The sequence below is a fragment of the Amblyraja radiata genome, unplaced genomic scaffold, assembly GCF_010909765.2.
Source record: "Amblyraja radiata isolate CabotCenter1 unplaced genomic scaffold, sAmbRad1.1.pri scaffold_653_ctg1, whole genome shotgun sequence".
NCBI lineage: Eukaryota > Metazoa > Chordata > Chondrichthyes > Rajiformes > Rajidae > Amblyraja > Amblyraja radiata.
This window is the reverse complement of record NW_022630681.1, coordinates 62553-73347: the sequence shown is the minus strand read 5'-3', so window position 1 is coordinate 73347 and position 10795 is coordinate 62553. Positions and strand designations below refer to the sequence as shown.

General features: G+C 48.7%; 1 protein-coding gene across 1 annotated transcript in view; it reads right to left on the bottom strand.

Annotated features, from left to right (window-relative positions):
* Positions 1-3475: 3475 nt before the first annotated feature.
* The window catches only part of LOC116970218 (adhesion G protein-coupled receptor E3-like), a 53691-nt gene continuing 46371 nt past the window's right edge, over positions 3476-10795 (bottom strand). Inside the window, exons 12-16 of the mRNA XM_033016909.1 lie at positions 10499-10565; positions 9446-9525; positions 8117-8285; positions 6370-6474; positions 3476-3873 (exon numbers count right to left, since the gene is read on the bottom strand). Of these exons, the coding sequence (XP_032872800.1) occupies positions 3823-3873; positions 6370-6474; positions 8117-8285; positions 9446-9525; positions 10499-10565 (472 nt within the window). The 3' untranslated portion in view covers positions 3476-3822. The remainder of the gene's footprint in view (positions 3874-6369; positions 6475-8116; positions 8286-9445; positions 9526-10498; positions 10566-10795) is intronic.

Below are 10795 nucleotides of genomic sequence, written 5' to 3'. Positions count from 1 at the left end.
AGGAGGAGGAGAGGGGTGGGGGAGAGTGGGAGGATGGAGGGAGAGGGGGAAGGGGAGAGAGGGGGAAGAGTGTGGAGGATGGGGAAAGGGGTAGGGGGGGAGTGGAGGGAGGGGTAAGGGGGAGAAAGGGGGAAGAGTGGGGAAGGGTAGGGCGGAGTGGTGGAAGAGTGGGGAGAGAGGGGTAGGGGGAAGGGGGTGGGTGGAGAGAGGGAAGGGCGGTTGGGGGTGGGGGCAGAGAGGGGGATAGGGGTGAGTGAGGGGGCGGGAGGAGGAGAGGGAGAGGGGTGAGGAGAGGGAGATGGAGAGAGGGGAGGAGTCCCACACTCCAGAGACGTGCCGGTTTGTAGGTTAATTGGCTTCTGTAAATTATCCCTAGTGTGTGTGTGTGTATACAGACACAACTTTTATTTCTCGTTTATTATATTGTCCACAGTGTACTGTTTCCATAGTGTGTTGTGCTGCTGCAAGTCAGAATGTCATTGTTCTGCCTGGGACACATGACAATAAAACACTTGACTTGATTGTAGATACTATGTGGAAACAGGCTCTTTGGCCCACTGAGTCCGCACCGACCAGCGATCACCCGTACACTTATATTTATATGTTTGTGTTTAGACAGCATGCAACACAAAGCTTTTCTCCTCTAGTGACATAATTCCTCCTCCTCATAGGCTCCAAAGCCACACTCAGCAAAATCAATAACCCCACTCTCACCATCGACGGCACCACCTTCTCCCCATCTCCCAAGGCCCGCAACCTTAGCGTGATCTTTGATTCCACCCTCTCCCTTGAGCCTCACATCCGCCATGTCATTAAAACCTCCTTCTTTCATCTCCGCAACATCGCCATACTCAGACCCTCTCTCACACCTCCCGCTGCTGAAAGACTCATCCATGCCTTCATCTCCACCCGACTGGACTATTGCAACTCACTTCTCCTTGGCATCAGCTCCACCTACATCAACCGACTCCAACTGGTCCAGAACGCAGCCGCCCGACTCATCACCCACACCAAATCCTGGCATCACATCACTCCAGTCCTCAAACAACTTCACTGGCTTCCCATCTCCCACCGGATCAGCTACAAAATCCTGATCCTCACCTACAAAGCCCTCCACCATCTGGCCCCCCCATATCTCACTGACCTCCTCTCCCCCTACCAACCCTCACGGTCCCTCAGATCCACATCAGCCGGTCTCCTCTCCATCCACAAGTCCAACCTCCGCAGTTTTGGGGACAGAGCCTTCTCCAGGGCAGCTCCCAGGCTCTGGAACTCCCTCCCCCAACTGATCCGCAATTCCGTGTCCCTCACCATCTTCCAGTCCCGCCTCGAGACCCATCTCTTCACCTCTGCCTATCCTTAGCCCAACGTCCCCCTCCCTTTTCATCTGTGCATTAATTGCCTCATATTGTGTTTTGAATTGTATTCTGTCTTTACTTTGTGTACTAGTCATGTCTCTACTATTTATTTCATTCCCCTTACATGTTTTTCCTCTACCTGCTAAATTTTTGTAAGGTGTCCTTGAGACTCTTGAAAGGCGCCCATAAATAAAATTTATTATTATTAATATTATTATTATTAGTCTCGGACCAGAGTCCATAACCTCAGCATTAAAGGACGTTCTTTTAGGAAGGAGATGGGAAGGAATTTCTTTTGTCAGAGGGTGGTGATACTGTGGAATTCTTTGCCACAGAATGGATATTTTTAAGGCAGAGATAGATGGATTCTTGATTAGTATGGGTGTCAGAGGTTACGGGGAGAAGGCAGGAGAATGGGGTTAGGAGCCATGATTGAATGGCGGGGTAGACTTGATGGGCCGAATGGCCTATGAACTTATGAGGATACAATAATGCAATGACCATGTACGTACCATCTTGTGGCATGTAAAATAATGATGACCTGGTTTATATTGAAATATTTATTTCATTCTGCAAGCATATTTTAAATCATGATCAATATTTTAGTGATATTTAATAGCTCATATCTTAACATAGAATCTTCTATAACATATATATACATCAATATTAAAGTTCATTCTTACGCTACCCGTACGACATTCTTTCATTCAATTTAATCTTAGTTCAGTTTACCCTTCCCCGTAATAGACACGTTTTTAGTTCTTCTTACAGCCGACTAATTCTACTTCGAAATCCAAACAGCCTCTTTGAAGACAGACACAATAAACTGGAGTAACACCGCGGGTCAGGCAGCATCTCTGGAGAAATCCGTCAGTGTCCCTTCGTTATCACCTCTTCCACAACCAACAATGGACCATTGTGGGCTCCACCTTTCCTTGGTCGTCGGTGCCGGCTCTGATTTGTTATGTACCTTTTCACACCTCTAGTTTCCCTCTCCCCTGACTCTCGGTCTGAGGACGGGTCTCGACCCCAAACGTCACCGATTCCTTCTCTCCAGAGACGTTGCCTGTCCCGCTGAGTCACTCCAGCACTTTGGGATTAAACCAGCATCTGCAGTTCCTTCCGACACAGTCTTTTTTTCTTTTTACCCTTCAGTGGCCTCTCTGCTTATGTCTCTCTCCCCTCTCTCAGTGATTCACATTCAACATGTACTTTTAACATGCCTACGAAGAATTATAATTGAATTTATAAACACAGCTCATCCGATCAGCGGTTGTCATTAAATCCGCTGCGATCCATGGTCTTACACTGAAGGGAAGAGATTTCCATGGTTCAGGCATGACCAAATGCTGAGTATGTCAAACAAACCCATTAAAGCATGTGTGTCGGAAGGAACTGCAGATGCTGGTTTAAACCGAAGATGGACACAAAAAGCTGGAGTAACTCAGCGGGACAGGCAGCATCTCTGGAGAGAAGGAATGGGTGCATTTCGGGTCGAGACCCTTCTTCTGAAGAAACATCACTTATTCCTTGCTCCAGAGATGCTGCCTGTCTCGCTAAAGTCACTAAAGTTTGCAATTAGGCTCCCGTTCTCAATGGTTCGATGGTGCTATATTGTTACAGTTACAAATGCACAGCAACATTATTTTCTTACAAACAGCCCAGTAGTTCCAATGACCAGCATCAGATGAAAGAAGGATTAGTCCCTTGGTGTGAGGTGCTCTGCAGTTATATAGTTAAATAGTCTCTTGCCAGGCATCTTTGTGAGTTGGGAATATGAGGAACTAGAGGATCTTGAGATACGTAGCCAAGATCTCAATGGTCAGGGAGGTCTAAGGTGGCCACATGGTCGTCTAGCCCATGGTCTAGTCCAAGGGGCCTTGGTGAGACAGTGTCAAGGGTTGTGGCTAAAGTTTCTGGTCTCCATCCCTGTGGAATGACGTATTAGCTTAGTTTCGAGATACAGCGCGGAAACAGGCCCTTCGGCCCACCGGCCATCGATCTCCGCACACTAACACTATCCCGCACACACTAGGGATACTTTACAATTACACCAAGCCAATTAACCTACAAACCTGCACGTCTTTGGAGTGTGGAAGGAAACCGAATATCTCAGAGAAAACCCGTGCAGGTCACGGGTGGAATGTACAAACTCCGTACAGACCGTCTGGATTGAACCCGGGTCTCTGGCGCTGTGAGGCAGCAACTCTACCGCTGCGCCATCGTGTCGCCCCAGATACGTGGGGGAGAGGGGTGCTCGGAGGAACTCCTCGCCAAACTCCTGCGGCACTGCTTGGGGGGGGTCAGGAACTGGAGCGACACAGCGACTAAAGAGAAGTGACTCTGTGTGACCCTGGGCACCCATGGGCCGGTGAGGGTGCGGGAGCATGCGAGGATATACGCGGGTGAGGGGTGTTGGCTGGCACAGGACGGCCCACCACGCTCCATTGTCTCCTCCGTCCCCTCACTGGGGGTCTCCCAAAGTTGACTCTGTTTCCTGGACACTTCTCCTAACCTGGGGACAGAGACAAGCAGCAGGTCAGTGTGACAGGAACCATCCAACTTTACAAACCTTCACACCTTTTTTTTAAACCAGCATCTGCGGTTCCCTGTTTAATAATCATAATAATAATAACAATAACAAGCCTTTATTGTCATTGTTCTTAGAAATACAAATAAATTTGGAGAGGTACTCCTGATCAGTTAAAACAAGATAGAAACATAGAAAATAGGTGCAGGAGTAGGCCATTCGGCCCTTCGAGCCTGCACCGCCATTTAATATGATCATATCTGAAACTCTCTGCCACAGAAGGTAGTTGAAGCCAGTTCATTGGTTATATTTAAGAGGGAGTTAGATGTGGCCCTCAGGGGGTATGGAGAGAAGGCAAGGACAGGATACTGAGTTGGATGATCAGCCATGATCATATTGAATGGCGGTGCAGGCTCTAAGGGCCGAATGGCCTACTCCTGCACCTATTTTTCTATGTTTCTATCATGGCTGATCATCCAATTCAGTATCCCATACCTGCCTTCTTTTCATACCCCCTGATCCATTTAGCCACAAGGGCCACATATAACTCCCTCTTAAATATAGCCAATGAACTGGCCTCAACTACCTTCTGTGGCAGAGAATTCCACAGATTCACCACTCTCTGTGTGAGAAACACATCCAGTTACATCCAATACATTATTTAACTGGTTGAAATAGTAGATACATTATATGTCACACCTAGGTAGAACATTGCAATGGGAGAATATTATTTGAGGAATTTAGTTCTGATGGCCCAGGGAAAGAAACTGTTCCTGAGTCAGAAGAAGGGTTTCGGCCCGAAACGTTGCCCATTTCCTTCGCTCCATAGATGCTGCTGCATCCACTAAGTTTCTCCAGCTTTTTTGTCTACCTTCCTGTTCCTGAGTCTGTTTGTCCGGCTTTTGACGCACCTGTACCACCTACCAGAGGGCATGGGGATGAACAGGAACTGTCCTGGATGGGGGGGGGCTTTGATTATTTTCCTGGATCTACAGAGGCACCGAGAGCTGGAGATGTCTTCCAGGGAAGGCAGAGGGCAGCCGATGATTTTCTGGGCCGTTTTAATCACTCTGCAGGGCTCTCCTGTCTGCTGCTGACCACACCATGATACAATATATCACAGTGCTGGCATATTGTATCATGGTGTGGCATATTGTATCTTTGAAAGAAACATAGAAAATAGGCTTCAGAAGTAGGCCATTCGGCCCATCAAGCCAGCACCGCCATTCAGTACAATCATGGCTGATCATCCAGAATCAGTACCCCATTCCTGCTTTCTTCCTATATCCCTTGTTTCTGTTAGCCATGAGAGCTAAATCTAAAGGCCCTGTCCCTGTTTCCTGAGTTACCACGAATTCTCCCGAGTTTTACCCTTGATTCAAACTCAGAGAATTACGGTAATAGCCAGCCGTGGGTACTTGGGGCTATTTCTTTTACTCGTGGACATTTTTCAACATGTTGAAAAAAGTCTCGACTTACCTGATGCCCCGAGTTCCTACGGCTGGCATTACGAGCCGCTAGGAAACATCTACGGACTCCTACGGGCACCTATGAGCTCGCTACCAACATTCCCCGAGTACGAATCAAGGGAAAAACTTGGGAGAGTTTGAGAGTAACCTGGGAAAGTGGGACAGGGGCTTAACTCTCTCATGAAAACATCCAGTGAATTGGCCTCCACTGCCTTCTGTGGCAGAGAATTCCACAGATTCACAACTCTCTGGGTGAAAAGGTTTTTCTGCATTTCAGTCCTAAATGGCCATCCCCTTATTCTTAAACTGTGTGACCCCTGGATCTGGACTCTCCCAACATGGGGAACATTTTTCCTGCATCTGATGCCTGCCCAATCGCTTAAGAATTTTCCATGTTTCTTTAAGATCCCCTCTCATACTTTTAAATTCTGGTGAACATAAGCCCAGTCGACTTCTTCCTGCCGATTTTTTTAAAAGCAGATTCTTAGTTGCAGTAAGATTCCTCTTCACCCTCTGCCTTCAGTTTTTGCAGCAGAAAAACCAAAGCCAATGGTGATAAGGAAATGTAGAATGGTTCATTGTTAGCTGTGGGGAAGGTGCCCATGTGGCATACAACTAGTAATATTTAATCAGGAGGACAGTAGAACTAGTCGGAGAACTAGGATGGGGGTGGAGATTGCAGCAGTCTCGACCCGAAACGTCACCCATTCCTTCCCTCCGGAGATGCCACCTGTCCCGCTGAGTTACTCCAGCATTTTGTGACTGTCCTCGGCCTCAGTACAAGCCTTGGCGATGACAAGAGGAACAGAAAGATGGATAAGGTCATAAGTGATAGGAGCAGAATTAGGCCATTCGGCCCATCGAGTCTACTCCGCCATTCAATCATGGCTGATCTATCTCTCCCTCCGAACCCCATTCTCCTGCCTTCTCCCCGTAACCCCTGACACCCGTACTAATCAAGAAAATGGCTGTCTTCAAAGCTCTCCCGCACCAAGAGCTTTCAAGCTTGTACCTGGTTGGAGGAGGAGGTGGAGGCAGCGACTGGTGTCCATCTAACCGGCCGAGCGAAGCACTTCGTGAAGCATTTTGTGAAGCCCCGCTGGTAGCACTCTCTCACCTGTTGGTACAAAGACACACAAGATTCATATTGGAGCCTCCGACAAACACCAGGCAGGCTCAGGCCAGCGATCCTGACCTCAGCTTCGTATTTTTGTTCCGTTAACAATGAGCTTTCATGCCAATAATCACAAAGTAGATAGGCGCAGATCAGCGAGACTAGCACCGGACATTGGTCGGGCGAGGAGAGGGATGTGGGTTCGCCGGCCTGCAGCAACCTGGGCCTCACCTGGTCTTACCTGGGGCTTGCCTGGACGTAACTAGCCTTACCTGGGCTTAACTGGGCTTACCTGGCCTCACCTGGGTCTTACCTGGCCTTATCTGGGGCTTACTTAGTCATGGAGTGATACAGTCTGGAAACAGGCCTTGGCCCACCTCGCCCACACTGGCCAACAATGTCCCAGCTATCCTAGTCTCACTTACCTGTTCTTGGTCCATAACTGTCAAAACCTGTCCAATCCATGTATCTGTCCAACTGTTTCTTAAACGATGGGATAATCCCAGCCTCAACTACCTCCTCTGGCAGCTTGTTCCATACCTGTGTGGTAAAAGTAACCCCTCGGATTCCTATTAAATCTATACCCCTTAACCTTGAAACTATGTCCTCTGGTCCTCGATTCCTCTACTCTGGGTAGAAGACTCTGTGTATCCATCCGACCTATTCCTCTCATGATTTTACCTGGATCAGGGGGGGGGGGGGGGTGAAGGGGGGTTCAAGTACATCCAGCACATGGACCCGACTTTGGAATTTGGACATTTTTGTTTGTAAACCTCACCAAAATATGGCGACTATGCATCTGTCGGTTGTGCTAAAGAATTTCACCATGCAGTGCATACTCGACAGCAAAGAACCATAAGAGGGTGGTACGGTGGTGTAGCGGTAGAGTTGCTGCCTCACAGCACCAGAGACCCGGGTTCAATCCTGACTACGGAGTTTGTACATTCTCCCCGTGACCTGCGTGGGTTTTCTCCGGGTGCTCTGTTTCCTCCCACACTCCAAAGACATGCAGGTTTGTAGGTTAATTGGTTTGGTAAAATTGTAAATTGTCCCTTGTGTGTGTTGGATAGTGTTAGAGTACAGGGATCGCTGGTTGGCGTGGACTCAGTGGGCCGAAGGGCCTGTTTCCATGCTGTATCTCCAAACAAAACTATAAAAAAGCACCATCCCTCAGTTAGTACAGACTGTACACAACAGCTCACATGCAAGATGCTCCATTAAGTTCAGTTTTTTATTTAGTTTAGTTTATGGATAAAGCACAAAACAGGCCCTTAGGTCAACCGAGTCCACACCGACCAGCGATCCCCGCACACTAACACTGTCCTACATGCTCAAGGGACAATTTATAATTTTACCAAAGCCAATTAACCTACAAACCTGTACGTCTTTGGAGTGTGGGAGGAAACCGGAGCACCCGGAGAAAACCCACGCAGGTGACGAGAACGTGCAAACTCCGTACAGACAGCACCCGTAGTCAGGATCGAACCCAGGTCTCTGGCGCCGTGAGACAGCAACTCTACCGCTGTGCCACCAACATGGCGCCATTTTACAGGCCAAGCTGCAGTTGGCCACAAAAGCCCAGTAGATCGGTCACCTTGGTGTGGAAGAAGCACATGATAGTTGACTCAAGGGATTGTGGCCATACCTTCTTCCTCATGAGACAGTGCGTGATGAAGATGAACATCCCCTGGAAGCTATTGAGGATGCTGAAGATGTACATCATCGGGATGGTTGCGTTTTCAATGAATAATCCACCAAATATCCAGGTGGAGCCCAGAATCACCAGTTGCCCAAGGGCAGTCAGGGTAAACACTCTGTAAACAATGGTCCATGGTGAGAAAACAGGTGAACATCACACTCACACACTTAGAATCACACTCACACTTATAATCACACTCACATGTAATCACACTCACACTTATAATCACATTCACACTTATAGAAACATAGAAACATAGAAAATAGGTGCAGGAGTAGGCCATTCGGCCCTTCGATCCTGCACTGCCATTCAATATGATCATGGCTGATCATCCAACTCAGTATCCTGTACCTGCCTTCTCTCCATACCCCCGATCCCTTTAGCCACAAGGGCCACATCTAACTCCCTCTTAAATATAGCCAATGAACTGGCCTCAATTACCTTCTGCGGGAGAGAATTCCAGAGATTCACCACTCTCTGTGTGAAAAAAGTTTTCCTCATCTCGGTCCTAAAAGATTTCCCCTTTATCCTTAAACTGTGACCCCTTGTTCTGGACTTCCCCAACATCGGGAACAATCTTCCTGCATCTAGCCTGTCCAACCCCTTAAGAATTTTGTAAGTTTCTATAAGATCCCCCCTCAATCTTCTAAATTCTAGCGAGTACAAACCGAGTCTATCCAGTCTTTCTTCATATGAAAGTCCTGACATCCCAGAAATCAGTCTGGTGAACCTTCTCTGTACTCCCTCTATGGCAAGAATGTCTTTCCTCAGATTAGGAGACCAAAACTGTACGCAATACTCCATGTGTGGTCTCACCAAGACCCTGTACAACTGCAGTAGAACCTCCCTGCTCCTATACTCAAATCCTTTTGCTATGAATGCTAACATACCATTCGCCTTCTTCACTGCCTGCTGCACCTGCATGCCTACTTTTAATGACTGGTGTACCATGACACCCAGGTCTCGTTGCATCTCCCCCGTTCCTAATCGTCCACCATATAATCACACTCACACTTGCAATCACACTCTCATCTCCATATTTACAATCACAACCCCTGACCTGTATCCACCTATCACTAACCAGGCTTTGTCCCGCCCCCATCTCTCTCCCAGCTTTCTCCCCCCTCCTACAATCAGCTTGAAGAAGAGTCCCGGCCCCAAACGTCACCTATCCACGTCCTCCGGAGATGCTGCCTGACCCGCTGAGTTAATCCAGCACTTTGTGTCTTTCTTTGTAAGACACAGCATCTGCAGTTCCCAGTGTCTACAATGTACCTGTTCTTGTTCAATTTTGGCTGGTCCGAAATAACGTGTGACAATTTCATCAGCGTTCTGCACAAGATGATCAGGTTAACCTGCAGAGAAAAGAAAAAGATAAATAAATGATCTGAGACATCCCAAACTAACAACCCCCAATTTACAATGGATGCTGTGGGAGGTCAGGCTGAAGGCAGAGGTAGGGTCTCAATGGACCACCGGCAAGGGCACTGGGGAGGTGTTGGTGGGTCCTGAATCCCCCTACAAGAGTCATAGAGTGATACAGTGAAGAAACAAGCCCTCCCTCCCTCCACCTCTCCCCCATTACCTTTGCTCCCTCTCCTCCCGTCACCACCCTCCCCCATTCCCTCTCCCCTCCATCTGTCTCCCTCCACCGAGCTCCCTCTCTCCGTCTTCCTTCATCACCCTCTCTCCATCCCTCCACTCCACCCTCCGCTCACACCTCTCCCTCGCCCCCTTTCACACTCACCCTCTCCGCTGTCGCAGCCTCATGTTCCGAATGCCCTCTGCCCCCCCCTCCCTCCAGCGAACCCTCTAAACCAGCCGTCCCTTCATCCTGCCCCCACCCCTCCACCGATGTGCCCAGCACACAGGGACAATAGACAATAGGTGCAGGAGTCGACCATTGTGATCATGGCCCAATCAGTACCCCGTTCCTGCCTTCTCCCCATATCCCCTGACTCCGCTATCTTCACGAGCCCTATCTAGCTCTTGAAAGCATCCAGAGGACTGGCCTCCACCGCCCTCTGAGGCAGAGAATTCCACAGACTCACAACTCTCTGTGTGAAAAAGTGTTTCCTTATCTCCTTTCTAAATGCTTACCCCTTATTCTTAAACTGTGACCCCTGGTTCTGGACACTCCCAACATCGGGAACACGTTTCCTGCCTCTAGCGTGTCCAAACCCTTAATAATCGTATATGTTTCAATAAGATATCCTCTCATCCTTCTAAACTCCAGAATGTACAAGCCCAGCTGCTCCATTCTCTCAGCATATGACGCTGCACTCCCTCAATACCGGTCACGGTAGTTGGCATTTGGGTACAACTTACGACGCAGATGAAGATAGCTGGCACAAAGAAACTGCAGGTGAAGTAATGTTGCGTTGAGAGCCAGCACCTGCAACGAGAGGACATCAGATGGTCAGGGCCGTGGGCACCAGCTGGCACTGCCCTGTACCCCTCCAAACCCCTCATCCCACCACCCTGACTTATGTTTTTAGTTTAGTTTAGTTTAGAGATACAGCATGGAAACAGGCCCTTCGGCCCACCGGGTCCGCGCCGAACAGCGATCCCCGCACACTAACACTATCCTACGCCCCACTAGGGACAATTTACAACGTTACTGAG